Source organism: Chlorocebus sabaeus, chromosome 19, assembly GCF_047675955.1.
Source record: "Chlorocebus sabaeus isolate Y175 chromosome 19, mChlSab1.0.hap1, whole genome shotgun sequence".
Taxonomy (NCBI): domain Eukaryota; kingdom Metazoa; phylum Chordata; class Mammalia; order Primates; family Cercopithecidae; genus Chlorocebus; species Chlorocebus sabaeus.
In genome coordinates this window covers 14,618,790-14,636,687 of record NC_132922.1, presented here as the reverse complement: position 1 = coordinate 14,636,687, position 17,898 = coordinate 14,618,790, and the positions used below count along the sequence as shown (strand labels likewise).

The 17,898-nt window shown below is 49.1% G+C and overlaps 1 protein-coding gene across 1 annotated transcript; it reads left to right on the top strand.

Annotated features, from left to right (window-relative positions):
• The first annotated feature begins 5,102 nt into the window (after positions 1 to 5,102).
• On the top strand, positions 5,103 to 17,319 carry LOC103223245 (apolipoprotein L1). The gene is made up of 5 exons (XM_073007109.1): positions 5,103 to 5,154; positions 7,243 to 7,310; positions 7,794 to 7,937; positions 9,845 to 10,037; positions 13,137 to 17,319. Exons 1-5 carry the CDS (start codon positions 5,111 to 5,113, stop codon positions 14,047 to 14,049), a joined length of 1,362 nt encoding a protein of 453 aa, XP_072863210.1. The 5' UTR covers positions 5,103 to 5,110; the 3' UTR covers positions 14,050 to 17,319.
• Positions 17,320 to 17,898: the final 579 nt, after the last annotated feature.

Below are 17,898 nucleotides of genomic sequence, written 5' to 3'. Positions count from 1 at the left end.
TGTGGATCCCACCTCCAGCTGTGCACCTGTGTAATAACCAGACACATTCTCCGGCCTCCCAGATATACCCAGGAATTCGAAAGGGAAACTGAAAGTCACAACTTCCCAGCAGCTTGTCATCAAGCACAGCAAACAGGCTGCTCGCCAGCACCATTTGCAGTCCAAGTCCAGCCTTCTTGCTGCTGCACTTAGAGGAGCAGCCCCAGACCAGACATCCAGCGCCCTCTCTTCCAACCCACCTGCCTCACATCCTCAGGGTTCGGGGTCTGTTGTGTCACCTACCCATGTCTCAGGCAGTCAGAACCAGCGTTGAGCCCAGGGAGTTTTTTGAACCCCTCTGAGCCGCTTCCCCCTCCCTCTCTGCAGTTTATGGGCACAGCAGGAGGGAGAGAGAAATCAGACTCAAGCCTAGGTGCAAATCCAGGCTCTGCCCCTGCTTTCCTGTCTGATCTGAACTAGTTACCTAACCTCTCTGAGCTCAAGAAAGACCTGTCACTGACTGACTGTGGGAGCCTCCAGATTATCCCCCGTCCTTCCGTGCCCCCACACACCTCAGATGCCTGCCTTACTCCCACACATGCCGTCAGCATTAGCACAGTCTCCCACGTGTGCTGGGTAGATGCTTATTGCATATTTATTGCAATGCTGCTGGGGTTATTTTTTGTTAAGTTTTTGATACAGAGTCTCTCTCTCTAACCCAGGCTGGAGAGCAGTGGCCCCATCATAGCTCACCGCAGCTTCAAACCCCGGGGCTCAAGCCATCCTCCCACCTCAGCCTCTGAGTTGCTGGGATTACAGGTGCCCACCACTACACCCAGCTAATTTTTTGTATTTTTAGTAGAGATGGAGTTTCACCATTTTGGCTAGGCTGGCCTGGAACTCCTGACCTCAAGTGATCCACCTGCTTGGCCTCCCAAAGCACTGGGGTTACAGATGTGAGCCACCATGCCCAGTCCATTGTGTCCTTCTTATGACTTTGTGTCTTCATAGCTTAGCTCCTACTAATAAATGAGAACATTTACAGGGCTCGTCCCACTTCTGCTTCTACTTTTACAGTTTACAAAATTAGCTGGGTGTGGTGGTGCGTGCCTGTAGTCCTAGCTACTTGGGAGGCTGAGGCCGGAGAATCACTTGAACCCAGGAAGTGGAGGTTGCAGTGAGCCGAGATCATGCCACTGCACTCCAGCCTGGTGACAGAATCTCAAAAAAAAAAATATATATATATATACACACACACACACACACGTGTATATATATATATATATATAGTTGAAGAACAAGGAGAAAATGTGAAAGGAAATGTATATCTATATATATATATCTGTGTGTGTGTATATATATATGAACAAGGAGAAAACATGAAAGGAAATGTATATCTATATCTATATATCTATGTATCTGTGTGTGTGTGTGTATATATATGAACAAGGAGAAAACGTGAAAGGAAAGTCAAATCCTGGGACCCCAAACTCACTGGAAACAGTTGAGCTTGGAAATGGAGTCACTCCAAAACCTGCCTTTGTTTTTGTTTCTAAGCAGCTATTTGCAAACACAAAAGGCAACATATTCTCCAGGTGGCCTCCTTCACATATTGCTTACAAGGAAATCCCTTCTGCGTCCCCAAAATTTTTACCCTGAGGCAGACTTTGTGTAATTTCATGGTGGCAATGTAAATTAGCAACTTACCTTGACAGGTACGTGGCAAATAGCAAGACTTCTGCCCATCCTCAGAAAAATACACATATGCCTACTTCCTCCACTCTATTTTTATTTTTATCTTACAGAAAATGTAGATTAACTGTGCATGAGATGAATGAATAATTGACTGTTCCTCTACCCCCTCCTTTCATAGAGAACCTGTGGATTCAGGGAGGACTAATCAAAGCCTCACAGGAATGTGACCACTCACCTCATTACCTATCCTGTCGTTTTTCCTTTCCTCCTTCTACTGCTGCCTGACTTTACACATTTAAATACTGAAGCCCTCAAAACCCTCTGTGAAAAATGAGTGGGCCCCAGATCCTCCTGTGACTTGTGTGCCTTTTTCCTGGGTGCATCCTCAACCTTGGCAGAGTAAACCTCTAAACTGACTGAGACGTGTCCCAGATTTCCTCTCCCCTTGCCTCAGTTTCCTCATCTGCAAAATCAGATCATAATCCCGGCCCATTGAGGGGATGACTATAAAACTCAATAAAAAGGAGAAGTATTTGCAAATGGAATGTATTGCAAAATGTATTGTGCAGTCCCTGTGCGGTTGGTTGTAGTTTTGTTTAGTGTGCTGTTTTCTCAAATGCTGATTATGCTAGCAGTGAAGTTGTCATGTGGAGAGACTGAGGACCTCTGCTTAGTCAGGATGTTGTGAGCAGTGGTATTAGCTGTTGTCTTCTCCTTCCTGAAAATAGGGTTATTCTGTCCTGCCTCACCTTTCTGTTCCTGCCTCACAAGCTGGTGTGTGTGTGTGTGTGTGTGTGTGTGTGTGTGTGTGTGTATGGGTGGGAGGAGGTGGCCACGATGCCCCCAGAGATGTTTGCTGAGGATGAAATAGGCTTCCATGGAAGGGTCAAGTTGGCTTTTATGGTTTAGCTGCCTCTGAGGCCCTTCTGCCTGGGGCAAAGCACAAAAGTCCAACAGCAATCTGGTTGCCTGACTTCTTAGCCATGGACGTGTGGTGAGCAGTGGTCTCTAGTCCCTCCACCCAGTGTGCCTCGGGAGTGGAACATGGGGTGGTGGCCTCTGCTGGGGAGGATGCTGGGGGGTTCTCTGAAAGGAGGCAATGCCTGATTTTGTCACTGAAGGATGAGCGTGATTTTTCCAGGTGGTGGAAGCCGGTGCTCCTGGCAGAAGACCCCACATAAGCAAATATCTAGAAGCCACAAGGTATGGCCTTCAACAAGAGCAGGCCTGGTACGGTGGCTCATGCCAAGGTGGGAGGATCGCTTGAGGCCTGGAGTTCAAGAGTAGCCCAGTCAATATAGTGAGATCCCATCTCTAATATTTATGTATTTTTTTAATTAGCTAGGTTGTTGTCTCATGCCTATAGAACCCTGAGGTGTGAGGATGGCTTAAGCCCAGAGGTCTGAAGCTGCCATGCGCTATGATTGTGGTAGTGCACTTCAGTCTTGGTGACAGACTGAGACCCTGTCTCAAAAACATAACCAAAATAACCCCAACAGCATTACAATAAATATACAATAAGCATCCACGTGGCATGTGTGGGAGATTGCGCTTATGCTGATGGCATGGGCGGGAGGAAGGCAGGCATCTGGGGAGTGTGGGGGCACGGGAGGATGGGAAGTAATCTGGAGGGTCTCACAGTCTGTCAGTGGCAGGTCTTTCTTCCTGAGACCACTGCAGACCCCCAACCCTGAGGATGCGAGGCAGGTGGGTTGGATGAGAGGGATCTGGATGTCTGGTCTCAGGCTGCTCCTCTAAGCGCGGCAGCAAGGAGGGCGGGGCTGGACTGAAGGTGGTGCTGGGGAGTAATCTGTTTGCTGTGCTTGATCACGAGCTGCTGGGAAGTTGTGACTTTCACTTTCCCTTGGAATTCCTGGGTATGTCTGGGAGGCCGGAGGACGTGTCTGGTTATTACACAGACTCATAACTGTAGGTGGGACCCACACAGCTCAGAACAGCTGGATCTTGCTCAGTCTCTCTGTCAGGGGAAGTTTCCTTGGTAAGTTGGTGACAGTTGACCTTCCCGCATCTCCTTATTCTCACAGCTTTTGTAGATAAGCTCAGAGAGGTTAGGTAACTGGTTCAGATCAGACAGGAAAGTAGTGTCAGAGCCTGGATTTGCATCGAGACTTGAGTCTGATGTTTCCCCTCTCCTGCTATGCCCTTAAACTATACAGGGTGGGGGAAACAGCTCAGATGGGTTCACAAAGCTCCCTGGGTTCAGCTCTGTTTGGACTGCTGAGACACGGCTGGGTGACCCCAGAAGGAAGGTTTGTGTTGGGGGTGCCTGTCTCTTTGGGACATTTGAAGGAACCAAAGAAGGTGGAGGAGAGGAGGTGACCTGGAGTCTGATCTGTCCTTATGGCATGGCCACACCCATTAGGGCCCCAGGGTGCTGCTCCTGAGGCCCAATGGGGACAACAGATTTTTTTTCAGGTACAAGGAACTCAGAGGTCGTCTCATCAACCGTGAGTCTGAGCACCACCTTGTGCCAGGCCCTGTGGGGAAACTGAGGCCCCGGGAGGAGGGTGACTTGCCGAGGGTCCAGCATCAGGAGGCTGAGCGGGTAGATCATAGGACTCCACATCTCTGGCCCTCACTTCTGTCCCTCTGTTCAGACCTCTGGGGGGATGGAGAAGAAACAGGCTGTGCTGTGTCCCTAATGGGAAACATGGTTGAGACAGGGGAGTGAGCAGGGCGCCTTGCAGAATGGTGTCTGTGGCATGATGCCAGCTTTGCAATCATGAGATTCAAAAGCCACACTGTGGAACTATGATCATAACCACAGTAGTGTGAGCTTAGATCTCTGTGTTTGTAGAAGTAGAATCAAACCTGGACATTTCTGGATTACTAAAATCACCCATTTTTGCTTCAATATCAGAGTCACAAGGCCAGATGTTGGCCTCCCCTCTGCCCTCCAAGAGCTGTGTGACTCTGGGCAAGTCACCTCCCCTCCCAGCCTGAGATTTTCCCCTCTTGAAATCCTGATAGAGCTGCCAAAAGTACCTGAAATCAGGGGGGAAATTTCTGTGAAATCTGAGTCACGATCTTATTTGTTCTTCACCAAAAAGAGATGCTGAAGCCTGTAACCCCAGTGCTGTGGGAGGCGGAAACGGGAGGATCACTTGAGGCCAGGAGTTCAAGACAGCCTGGGCAACACAGGAGACGCTGTCACTATGAAATCAAAAATGAACAAATTAGCCCAGCATGGTGGCGTGCACCTGTAGTCCCAGCTACTCAGAAGGTTGAAGGAGGAGGATCACTTGAGCCCAGGAGCTTTAGGCTGCAACAAGCTATGATGGCACCAAAGCCCTGCAGCCTGGACGACAGAGCACAACCGTTTCTCAAAAATGAAATGAAAATGGTGATTTCTCAGGAGGAGCACAGTCTCAACTCCTCTTTTCTCGCTCAAGGAGGAGGCCCTGGAGCCTGCGACATGGAGGGAGCCGCTTTGCTGAGACTCTTTGTCCTCTGCATCTGGTGAGCTTGGCTCAGAGCCCTGAGGCAGGAGGGAGGGCTCCCTGTCTGGGCTGCACAATTGGGGAGGGCTTGGGCTGGACCAGGGCCATCTGGGCTTCTTCTAGGAACCAAAGTCATTTCCCGGAATAGACCAACCAGCAGACTCGCCCAGGGAGGACCCGCTGTGTCCTAGTCAAGCCTGAGGGGCAATATCCAGCCTCGGTATTCAGCAGAGGCCCCAGGTCAGGGTCTGAGCCAGGCCAGCAATGGCCAAGGAGGATGGAATCCTGGGTGCAGCTCCTCACAAGTGTTGGGCGAGTCTGAGGCCCCAGCTCTCTCTGCCCTCCTGCTCCTCTGCTCTCTCCTGGTCCTTCTGTGTCCTCATGGATCATGAGATGGCGTTGAAATGGCTGCCCTGGCTCAGGGGGTCATACAGTGAGCAAAGCAGGAACAAGGGGAAGGGAACCCTCTCTCCTGTCACCCCTGTCCCTTACAGCAAGAAGTGCCCAGAAGCCCCACTGCATACTGCCCTGGTGAACTGCTGCCCAGGAGTGGGTCCCCCTTTTACTCTTGCTGCATGGGGGGCCCCAGAAGACAGACATCTGTGTGTCTGAATCCTGAGACAAAGGCAGGAAGGGGAAAGAGGGAGGCGAGTGGCTTTTGAGGAGGGGGCTTTTGTATGAGAGCTGGAGGATGGAACCCCATCGGGGGCCCGGAAACCACTGAGCTGTTAAAATAAAGGCTGCAAACAAAGACCAGCTGCTGGAAGTGGGTGTGCCAGGGAGTGAGCAGAGACACACGGTGAGAAAAGAGAAATAGTAATGCCTGGAGCCGCCCCTGACTGCGATGGGCCTGATGCCGTATTATTATTAGTAATTATAGTATCATTATTAGTCATTTCGTCTTATTTGTACCCTCCATCTCTCCTCTCCACCTTTTCCTAACATTCTGTCGCCAGATTTTTGTCTTCCATTAGCAACTTTGTAGCTGTAAACAATTTACTTACAACTTTCTCATGCCCTCCATTGTACCCAGTATTTCTTAACTTCCCTCTTTAAAAGATGACGATATGAATCCTCCTTTCTCCTTCGTTCAGTGCTTCACATCCCAACTGCTACCTTTGTGCTTTAAATTTTGTACTAATTGGTATTGCTAACAAGTATATTTAGTTCTCAAATTTACATGTTGTGTGTATGGTTTTTTGTTTGTTTGTTTGTTTGTCCTAAAGAAGAGACCACCAACAGCCAGTGAGACTGAAAGAATGGGCATCTTCAGGTACTGCTAGTTCGAGTGTGAATTGGTACAATTTGCATGCAGCGTGGCTGTAGGTATAAAACATTTTGAGATGTTGATAGCCTCTGACCTAGTCATTCTACTCCTACGAATATCTTTAGGAAATAAAATCAAATGTGGGCAAAGTTTTACGCGAAGGAGGACGTTCTTTGTAGCATAATTTACACGAAGAATTAGAAACACCCTAAGTCCATCAGCCAGGGAGGACAGCAGAGGGGACAGGGCAGCACCAGGAGGGCTCGGCAGCCACAGCAGAGGCTGAGCCAGCATCTGGCAGGATCCAGGTCTTTGTGGGAAAAAGGACCTTAGAGAAGCGACGGGGACACAGGCTGTCCGCTGCAGCAGCAGTGAATTCACCAAGACGAAGAGTTGAGCACAGAGTGTGAGACACGGATTTGCAATGAGGAGTCATTTCCCATGAGCGTGTGTACATGACTCAATATTGTATATTGAAGGGAGCAGAGCACAGTCATTGAAGACATGGGATTGAAGCAGAAGTCCTGGCTCTAGCACTATTGTGAAAACACGGGCAAGTTCCCTAACTTTTGTGGATTCTTCTGTGTTTGAAAGGGAAGGTGGTACCCATCTCCCGGGCTGTGAGTCATCATCGAATGAGACACGTGTAAGGAGCCCTGCATATCACAGACACGCAATACACACTGGCTAACATCAACCAGTTATCACACATGTTCCCAGGCCCAGGTCATTGTCAGAACCTTCCTCCCCATCTCTATTCCTGTGTATGGACTCTGTAGTTTTCTGTTATGATCAGATGGCCGCCCCTGCTCTGATTATCTTCTCCTCATACCCCAACAGGACAAGCGGACTTTTCCTTGCTGTGGGAGTGAGGGCAGAGGAAGCTGCAGTGAGGTCTCCAAACGCAGGTGAGACCGGACCTTAGCCTTGCCCAGGTTTTTGACATCCAAGAGAGAAAAAGGTTAAGTCAAAGCAAAAGCAAAAGCAAATCAGCTTTTATTGCAAAGCGGAAGCGCAGGCTCGGGGGCGGAAGTGCAGGCGGACTCAGAAGAGCCAGTCGGGCCCAGTGTGGTTTGGGGTTTCTGCCTTTGCTGGTTTATTAAATTAAGGGGTGGAGTAAGCATAAGGATTTCAGGGAAGAGGTTGGGATTTCTTGGAACTTGGCGGGGAGGGGTGGGTACCACGCAGTTTTGTACCAAACACGGGCATCCATGGAACTGCTGTGGCGCGGGTGGGGGTGGGGTTTAGTGAGACAAGGAGGGTATGATTGAGTGTGAGGCGAAACGTGAGTCCGACCCAGCACTGAGTTAGATCTTACTGGTCTTAGCCGGATTGGCCACTTCCTGTTTGTCAGGGTCCTGTGGGCCTGTCGCCTCCCCCTGTCCCTGCAGCTGGTTTCAGCAGCTCCTTCTGTGTCCGTCATGGGAACCTGCTGCCTGGAGTTCTTGTTTCTTCTGTGACCTCCCAGTATTCCCATCTCAGCATGGCCCACTGTCAGCTGGCTGCTCGTGACTGGCCGAGGTTAAGTTTTGTTTGTATCTAACAGAAGCGTCCATCTGATACGACCCCAGTTCAGTTTCCCACAGCTTGCAGTTTAAGGGAGGTGACAGCCGTTCTCAAGGCCTCATAGGTATTGTTTGCCCAAGAATGTTTCAGGGCTGAATTTTGTTTTAATTTTGCTTTTATATCCACCAGCCCCACCCCATCAAGAAATATACAGATTTAGTGCTGGAGGTTCCTTCCATCCAACCCTGGGTTTCCTTCCTCGTTTTGGTGAAGAAGGAAAAAGAAAAAACAAGTCAGTTTTTCTTTGACTTGTGCTGACCCAGCCGAGTCAGCACTGCGTTCATTTCCCTAAGCCCTATTTCCTCAGGACGGCTTCCTCCCCTTACAGAGTTGCAGTGGCAACCAAGTCAGCTCTGCTCAGGAGCCGCCCTGGACAGCAAACTGGCCCGTGCTGAGTCCTGTCCAAGACGAGGTGAGGGCGGGGAAGATTAGAAGCCAGGAGCTCCTAGGCCACCCCGAATTCCTGGGCTGGGCTGGGCTAGGGGGCCGAGGAAGAAACTGTCCCTCCAAAACAGGATGATCTGTGGTTTAATACCAAATCACAGGCATTTTTAAAACACAAGGAGTCTTCGAAGCAATGTCAAGGAAACGTTGGCCTTGGAGTCAAATCCTGAGCTTCCTGCTTGCTGGTTTTGGGCGGTGACTCTCGCTGTCTGGATTTTACTTTCTTCTTCTGTGAATTAAGAATGGGGCCCCTTGTGTGTCCACAGCAGGAAACAATTTTACATCATGTCTTGGTGCACACACAAATACACACTGGTCCCCAGTCCATTATCTGTAATTCCATAATTTCCAGATCCCTGCAAACCACACATTTTGGGGGCAGCTGACTTCAGGAGTAATCCTGCTCTATACTGACTCGAGTTCTTTGTAGGCCTACCATTATTTACCCCATTTAATGTGAATATTTGCTTGCTTCACTGTTGAAACATGTGTGGGTTTGATTACGGGGAGCAGTCCAGCCTCTGCTGGGAATGGTCAGGAATATACTATATGCACCCCGTGTCCTTTCTAAAATAGTGAAAATTCAGAATGCCTAAACACATCTGGATTCCAGGAATTTACATTAAGGGATATATATTTGAAATAACTCACAAAAAACAGTACTCACCCCTGCTATGCTTGCTACATTCTGATATTTTCAAATCCATTTTCTTTTTAAAATGCTGCTCTTGAACCAATAAACTAATTTCATAACCCAATGATGTGTTGAAACTCACATTTTGAAGACACGAGTATACAGTGTTTGACACCCAACAGGCACGTGGCAGATAGAAGTGATCACTGGGATGTTTTCTCTTCCTTGGCCTGGAAGGCTCAGGCACGTGGCAGATAGAAGTGATCACTGGGATGTTTTCTCTTCCTTGGCCTGGAAGGCTCACTTTGTGTTGGTTCTCAGCTGAAAAGGATTCATTCCTCCCCAAAGCACTGTGGCACTCCCCTGGTGTTTCAATGTTCTCAGGCTGCCATGGTAAAATATCACAGGCTGGGTGACTTCAACATCTGGTTTTTCTTTTCTCACACTTCCAGAGGCAAGAAGTCCAAGGTGAAGGTGCCAGCAGCGTTGGAGTCTGGGGAGGACTCTCTTGCTGGGTTGCAGAGGCTGCCTTTGTGCTGTGTGATCATGTGGCTTGCTTGTGTCTCTTTCACTTCCTGCAGTAGGACACTAGCCCTCTAACAGGATTAGAGTCCTACCCTTGTGAGCTCATTCAGTCTTAATTGCTTCCTTAAAGACCAGATCTCCAAATATAGTCACCCGACTTTAGGGCTTCAGCATATGAATTTTGGGGGCACACAATTCCCTCGATAGCACTGATGACTCCATCAAATGTATCCCACACCACAGCTGTCCTGGAAAATTAACACGTAACCATCTTTTACACAATGGCTGTTATGCTCCCCCACACTTTCCTCCAACCTGATCCTTTTTCTTTCCAACTAGAGAGCAGCATTTCTCTTGAGGATTACCTTAATTATTTCCAGAAAAACATGAGCCCACAGGAGCTGCTACTCCTGCTGAGTGACCATAAAGCCTGGGAGAGAGTGGTGGCTACTGCTGAACTGCCCAGGTAACCTCCATGGGGTTATCTCCATTGGGAACCCTGGTGATGCCACCCAGATCTCCCTTGGGCTAGTTTTCCCTGATAGACACACCTCCTCCAGGCAGGCCCCTCTGCTGGGCTTGAGAAGGATCTTCTCGGCAGTCCAGGAGGAACATTTCCTCCCAGTCCTTCGCTGGCAGTGAGTAGCCTCAGGCTGAGGGGACAGGAAGCCCACAGGGACAGGGTCACTTCTGCCATCTGCTGGTGATGGGAAATTTGCGAGTTACTTTCTCACTTTCAGCCTTTCTTCATCCATGGAGTTTGATTGTGAGAAAAATGAGATCATGCAGGTAAAGTACTCAGCATAATGACTGACACATAGTAGGTGCACAGTTAATGTTAACATCCTACAAGGTTGGTGGAAAAAGACCAGGGTCAAGGGTCTTCCTCTTGAAGTCCAGCAGGACTTCCTTTGGGACAAGTCAGAAAAATCCTGACTTAATTGATGTGTGTTCCTGGAGATGCTGGCTGGGACCATTTTTTCTCATCTGAGGAATTCCATAAACGCGGCAGGACCCTTCTGCTGGTCCAGGATGCTGAGAGGCTGGAGTGGAGTTGGACAGTCCTGAGTCTCTTTCCGGCTCTGTCTGTGCTCAGTCCCTGGGCTCTAGGCTTATGTCATGGAGACTGGGAACTGTCATCGGTCCCATAGGAATAGCAACTTAATGTGACAGGAGTGTGGTGAAGGCCTTAGAGTGAACTCCAGGTCAAAGGTGGGGAACCAAGACCAAGATCCTGTCCAAAGGCCAAGAGAGACCAGGACCAGTGTCAGAGCCTGGGGTCAGGATGGAGCAAGAGTCAGCCTTGGTTGTAGGACAAGTAGGAAGGTTGAGGCACCAGGGCTGGGACTAGGGTGTGGCAAGAGAGGCACCAAGGGCTTGAAACTTAAGGAGGTCATGAACTTGCAGAGGACATGTGAGTGGGAGAGGAATATTTCTTCTCTGTCGGGATGATCCCAACACTCATGGACATAGAGGGTCATGGCTGCCTGTGTCTCTCACACTCTGCCTGGGAACTGGCAAGTTCTGGGCTACCCTTTGGGATCTTCTGTTCTACACAGAGAAGCCCCTGACAATGGCAAGCAGTTTGCCTTAGTGACCATCTCCATAGTAGAATGAGTTGCTGTCAATGTATATAATTTCAGGGGTACTGAGCAGACTCACAAATCCCCAACCAAGAAGGAAAACACTTCCTCTACCATCTTGTCCAAATTCAGGTCTTTTCAGCATTAGCAATTTATACAGATGGTTCTGAAAGTGTCCTGAGTCTTCTAGAGGTTCCATAAAATTGCACATGGCCTTGGCGTGTGCACAGGTGAAGCTGTCACTGCTAAGGCATCAGTTAGGCTGATGACATCTGCGAGTGAGACCTGGAAGGTTGGGGGTGCAGGGGGTAGGTCAGGAGGCGGTAAGGTGGCTGGAGAGTCCATGCGGAGCCAGAATGAATACCCAGATCTCCCACTCCAGTCAACTGGGGCAGTGCCCGGGCCCAGTAGCCTTCAGCCAGAAAGTGAAAGGGCATGAGGCATTGGAAGGGAGCAGATGCCAGGCAAAGTGATTTCCTGTCTCTCTGAGGTTTGGTTTTATTTGAATTCAAAGTACTCAGAGGTAGCCAGACGGCAATGTCTGAGGGCACCTTACCTTTGACGCCACCTGAACATTAATGGGGATTCCTAAAATCATCTTTAGATTTTATAATTCACTAGAAGGATTCATATAACTCACTGAAAACTCCTATTTCACGATTGTGGCTTATCACAGGGAAAGAACACAGATTAAAATCAGCCTAAGGAAGAGACACACAGGGGAGATTCTGGGAGGGTTTCAGGTATGAAGCTTCATTGTCCTCAGGATGCTGTGATATCCTGTGTCAATGTGGGACAAAACACATGGGGTGTTGCCAATCAGGGAAGCTCACCCAGTTAAGGAAACATTCCTGTGAATCACATGAAATCAGGAAGGAAGCCTTTATTCAGGATGGTTGTTACAGGGGAGGGAGACCGAGTCCAGCTCCAAACACAGTAAAGACAGAGGGGGAGTCACAGCCAACACCAGGGTGAGGGGCAGGAGATGGAACAGGACTCACGGGAGACACCAGAGTGTGATGTTCCTGCCAAACTGGCCTAACAGGATTCTCGCTACAGGCAGGTCAGACACTCACCCACCAACGGTGGGAGTGAGGAACACGATCAGATAGCAAAGAGTGCTCAGACAGCAAGCAGGGAGGACCCTCCCTAAACCGACTTGGGGAGATTCTTGCTGAGCCGGGGTGGTGCAAGTCCAGAAAGCAGTGGGTGGGTGTGGAAGGCCAAGGTCGGCGCCTAGTGGAGAAGAGGCTCAGAAGAGCCCCGCTGGAGCTGGTCAAGGAGAAAGTCTTTCTCAACCCATGTCTTAGTGTCTAGAGTATTTGCTGGGGTTGGATCACAAGCTGCCCTCATGACTGACCTGGAGTCTCCAGCCCCTCCCTGAGGTCTCACACCTTTAGTCCCAGGTCCTCTGGAAGTTAGGAAAGACACCAAATAGCACCAAATCCCATCATCCATCACATTGCTACACTGTCCCATGGCCAAATCACCAGGCAAAGAAAGATGTTCCTACCAGGCAGGACACTCCAGGAGCCTGGAGATCACTTCCCAGGAGCTGAGGACAAAGGGAAGGCCTCTCTTTGGGAAAAGTTCATGCTTCACTTTGCTGCCATCCTGGGAATAAGGTGTCTTTGTCCCACTCTCACTGCTCTTTGTTCATCTGCAGAGTTTTCCCCTCTCCAAACACTTTGGCAGTCACGGTGTTGACCTGCCCTTGAGTGAGGAGGCATCTTTATCAAACACCTACCACGAAAGAGCATCTGAGATGCCTTTAAGATATTTATTTCCATATGGAATAAGTACTGAGGGGTATCTATGATGAACAAAGCATGTTTGAGCTTAAATTCTCTTCATTTGTAAAATTTGTTTCCATTTGATTGATAGTGAGAGCTCTGCAATTTACACAGGATAGAGATCGCATGGAGCCCATTTCACAGACAGAGAAACTGCATTTCTTAATCCTTTAACCTTTCCTTGTGCAGGGATGAGGCAGATGAGCTCTATAAAGCTCTGAACAAGCTTATAAGACACATGGTCATGAAAGACAAAAACTGGCTCGAAGAAGTCCAGCAGCACAGAAAGCGGTTTTTGGAAGAGTTTCCTCGGTTGGAAAGGGAGCTTCAGGATAAAATAAGAAGGCTCTGCGACCTTGCAGGTGAGGTTCAGAAGGTCCACAAAGGCGCCACCACCGCCAATGCGTTCTCCAGCACTCTCGGCGTTGCCTCTGGCGTCCTGACCTTCCTCGGCATGGGTCTGGCACCCTTCACAGCGGGGAGCAGCCTTGTGCTCCTGGAACCTGTGGCAGGGTTGGGAATCGCAGCCGCCTCGACCGGGATTACCAGCGGTAGCGTGGAATACGCAAAGAAGCGGTCGGCACAAGCCGAAGCCCGTGAACTGGTCAACAAAAGCCTTGACACGGTGGAGGAGATGAACGAGTTTCTGTATCACAACATACCCAACTTTATTTCCTTACGTGTCAATCTTGTCAAATTCACAGAAGACACTGGGAAGGCCATCCGTGCCATCAGGCAAGCCAGAGCCAACCCTCACTCAGTACCACATGTCCCAGCCTCACTCCACCGGGTCACTGAGCCAGTCTCAGCTATAAGCGTTGAAGAGACGGCGAGTGTTGGAGAGATGGAGAGAGTTGGAGAGATGGAGAGAGTTGCTGAATCCCGCACCACGGAGGTGATCAGAGGAGCCAAGATCGTTGATAAGGTCTTTGAAGGTGCCCTTTTCGTGCTGGATGTAGTCAGCCTCGTGTGCCAGTTAAAGCACTTACATGAGGGGGCAAAGTCAAAGACAGCTGAGGAGCTGAAGAAGGTGGCTCAGGAGTTGGAGAAGAAGCTAAACATTCTCAACAAGAAGTATGAGACTCTGCGCCAAGAACCGTGACCACAGGGCAGGGCAACCACCAGGGGAGAGATGCCTGGGAGGGGCCAAGACAAAATGCAAACTTTTTTTTTTTTGAAACATAGTCTTGCTCTGTCGCCAAGTTGGAGTGCAATGGCGCGATCTCAGCTCACTGCAACCTCCGCCTCCTGTGTTCAAGCAATTCTCCTGCCTTGGCCTCCCAAGTAGCTGAGACTACAGGCGCCCACCACCATGCCCAGCTAATTTTTGTATTTTTAATAGAGATGGGGTTTCACCATGTTAGCCAGGATGGTCTCCATCTCCTGACATCTTGATCCACCCACCTCAGCCTCCCAAAGTACTGGGATTACAGGCGTGAGGCTTTGGCCCAAACCCAAACATTTTATTAGGGGGATAAAGAGGGTGAGGTAAAGTTTATGGAACTGAGTGTTAGTGACTTTGGCATTTCTGCAGCTGAGCACAGCAAGGGAGGGGTTAATGCAGATGGCAAGTGCGGGAAGGAGAAGGCAGGAATTCTGGAGCCTGAAATAAGGGAAAAGTGGGAACTGGAAAGTGTGGGGAATGGGAAGAAACAGTTTACTTTAGACTAAAGAATATACTGGGGGACCCAGCACGGTGGCTCACGCCTGTAATCCCAGCACTTTGGGAGGCTGAGGCGGGCAGATCAAGAGGTCAGGAGATCGAGACCATCCTGGCTAACATGGTGAAACCCCGTCTCTACTAAAAATACAAAAAATTAGCCGAGCATGGCGGCGGGCACCTATAGTCCCAGCTACTCAAGAGTCTGAGGCAGGAGACTGGCATGAACCCGGGAGGCAGAGCTTGCAGTGAGCCGAGATCACGCCATTGCACTCCAGCCTGGGTGACAGAGCGAGACTCTGTCTCAAGAAAAAAAATAATAAAAAATAAAAATAAAGAATATATTGGGGGAAGAATAGAGGGGAGGTGTGCAGGAACCAGCAATGAGAAGGCCAGGAAAAGAGCTGGAAATGGAGAAAGCCAAAGAGTTACAACTGTTGGATACAGGAGAAGAAACAGCAGCCCTGCTACAGACCCACCCCCAGGTTTGACGTCCTTCCAAGAATGAAGTCTTTCCCTGGTGATGGTCGCTCACGCTGTCTTTCCAGCATCCTCTCTCCCTTGTCCTTCTGGGGCTGTGTCTCAGTCAGCCAGTGGCTTCTTGATGATGGTTGTTGGGGTGATTGTTGTGTGATGGGTCCCCTCTAGGTTACTAAAGGGTGTATGTCCCCTGTTTGAACCCTGAAGGGCAGGTGGTGGGCCACGGCCATGGTCTCCAGCTGAGGAGCAGGTGTCCCTGAGAGCTCAAACTTCCCAGAGAGTATCTGAGAACCAATCAATGAAAACAGTCACATCGCTCTTACCTGGTAAGTAAACAGTCAGAAAATTAGCATGAAAGCAGCTTAGCATTGGGAGGAAGCGCAGATCTCTACAGCTGTCCTGCCGCTGCCCAGGAGTGACCTGAGTGTGAGTCCTAATAAACTCACCCACTCACCAAGCTGGACTCGTTCGAGTCAATTCTTTGGTCTCGCAGCTCCTTCCAAGCTTTGGGGGCCATCAGTCTCAAGTTTTTCTCGTAACGGTGGTGATGGTGGTTGTGATGGCAACAGAGTCGTGGGGGCCTTGGCAAGTAGCCGGTGATCTTCCAGACCAGGGGACACTGATGGACCGATGAAGTTCCAGGGGAACTCGAAATGCTGTGTTGGAAAGAGGTTAATTTGGGAAGAAACAAAAAAACGAAAGGAGATGCCAGGAACAGGTCAAGGAACCTTGAGGTGTGTCCAGGAGTTCAATCCCACTTGTGGTCACCAGACCTCGCCTCTCTGAGCCTCAGTTTCATTATCAGCTATAGAAGGGGGCTGGACAAGGTGATATATCAGGTCCACCCGGCTCTCCCTGTCTTGTATTCTGGAGACTTGGGTTCAATCAACACGAATGGCTGTGCCTTTTTGGTGCTCATGGAGGCTCCCCTGGGCTCTGACCCCCTCAGTAACTGGGACCATCCTTGTGTGCCGCATTGCCCAGGCTGGTCTCAAACTCCTCAGCTCGAGTGATCTGTTCACCTTGGCCTTCCAATGGGCTGCAATTACAGGCATGAGCCTCCGTGCCCACCTAAGAACATAGATTTGATCGAGCACCTGCTTCCAACCCTCCAATGGCTTCCCATTACTCTTAGCACAAAGATGTAGGTCATGATGCTGCCTAAAGTAGCCTGTTGTGGCCTGGGGTCCTGTGAAGGAAGAGCCAGAGACAACGTTCTGGTGCAGAGGGTTTGTGTGGGAAGTGATTCTAGGAGCAGAACTGAGGATCCAGGAGGGAAGGAGGAAAAGTTGACACAAGGAGAGGCTTTTGAATGGGCCATGCATGTGGGCAATGAGACCTTCTGAGGTGCCTTCAAGAAGCATCCTCAGAATCTTTGTCTCCAGGGAGGAGAGAGGGAGGCCTTTACGTGTCCCAGAGGTTCTGGCACATTGTCTCTTTGTTCTTATTGGTTTCAAAGAACCTCTTGATTTCTGCCTTAATTTTGTTATTTACCCAGTAATCATTCAGGAGCAGGTTGTTCAGTTTCCATGTAGTTGTGCGGTTTTTAGTGAGTTTCTTAATCCTAAGTTCTAATTTGATTGCACTGTGGTCTGAGAGACTGTTTGTTATGATTTCCATTCTTCTGCATTTGCTGAGGAATGTTTTACTTCCAATTATGTGGTCGACCTTAGAATAAGTGCTATATGGTGCTGAGAAGAATGTATATTCTGTTGATTTGGGGTGGAGAGTTCTACAGATGTCTATTAGGTCCACTCGGTCCAGAGCTGAGTTCAAGTCCTGAATATCTTGCTAATTTTCTGTCTCCTTGATCTGTCTAATATTGACAGTGGGGTGTTAAAGTCTCCCACTGTTATTGTATGGGAGTCTAAGTCTCTTTGTAGGTCTCTAAGAACTTGTTTTATGAATCTAGGTGCTCCCGTATTGGGCGCATATATATTTAGGATAGTTAGCTCTTCTTGTTGCATTGATCTTTGTTGGTTTAAAAGATCTTTTTTGATCTTTGTTGGTTTAAAGTCTGTTTTATCGGCCGGGCGCGGTGGCTCAAGCCTGTAATCCCAGCACTTTGGGAGGCTGAGACGGGCGGATCACGAGGTCAGGAGATCGAGACCATCCTAGCTAAACCGGTGAAACCTCGTCTCTACTAAAAAAATACAAAAAACTAGCCGGGCGAGGTGGCGGGCGCCTGTAGTCCCAGCTACTTGGGAGGCTGAGGCAGGAGAATGGCGTGAACCCGGGAGGCAGAGCTTGCAGTGAGCTGAGATCTGGCTACTGCACTCCAGCCTGGGCGACAGAGCGAGACTCCGTCTCAAAAAAAAAAAAAAAAAGTCTGTTTTATCAGAGACTAGGATTACAACCCCTGCTTTTTTTTTTTTTTTTTTTTTTTTGCTTTCCATTTGCTTGGTCAATATTCCTACATCCTTTTATTTTCAGCCTATGAGTGTCTTTGCACGTGAGATGGGTCTCCTGAATACAGTACATCAACGGGTCTTGACTCTTTATTGAATTTGCCAGTCTGTGTCTTTTAATTGGGGCATTTAGCCCATTTACATTTAAGGTTCATATTGTTATGTGTGAATCTGATCCTGTCATCGTGATGCTAGCTAGTTATTTTGCGCATTAGTTGATGCAGTTTCTTCATGGTATCATTGGTCTTTATATTTTGGTGTATTTTTGCGGTGGCTGGTACTGGTTTTCCCTTTCCATATTTAGTGCTTCCTTCAGGAGCTCATGTAAGGCAGGCCTGGTGGTGACAAAATCCCTCAGCATTTGCTTGTCTGGAAAGGATTTTATTTCTCCTTTGCTTATGAA

Bases quoted from the DNA above. Each gene is read 5' to 3' on its own strand.
- LOC103223245 (XM_073007109.1), top strand. From the start codon at position 5,111: ATGGAGGGAGCCGCTTTGCTGAGACTCTTTGTCCTCTGCATCTG. The intron at 7,311-7,793 runs GTGAGACCGGAC...CTGTCCCTGCAG, and splicing joins AGTGAGGTCTCCAAACGCAG to CTGGTTTCAGCAGCTCCTTC. The intron at 10,038-13,136 runs GTAACCTCCATG...TTCCTTGTGCAG, and splicing joins GCTACTGCTGAACTGCCCAG to GGATGAGGCAGATGAGCTCT.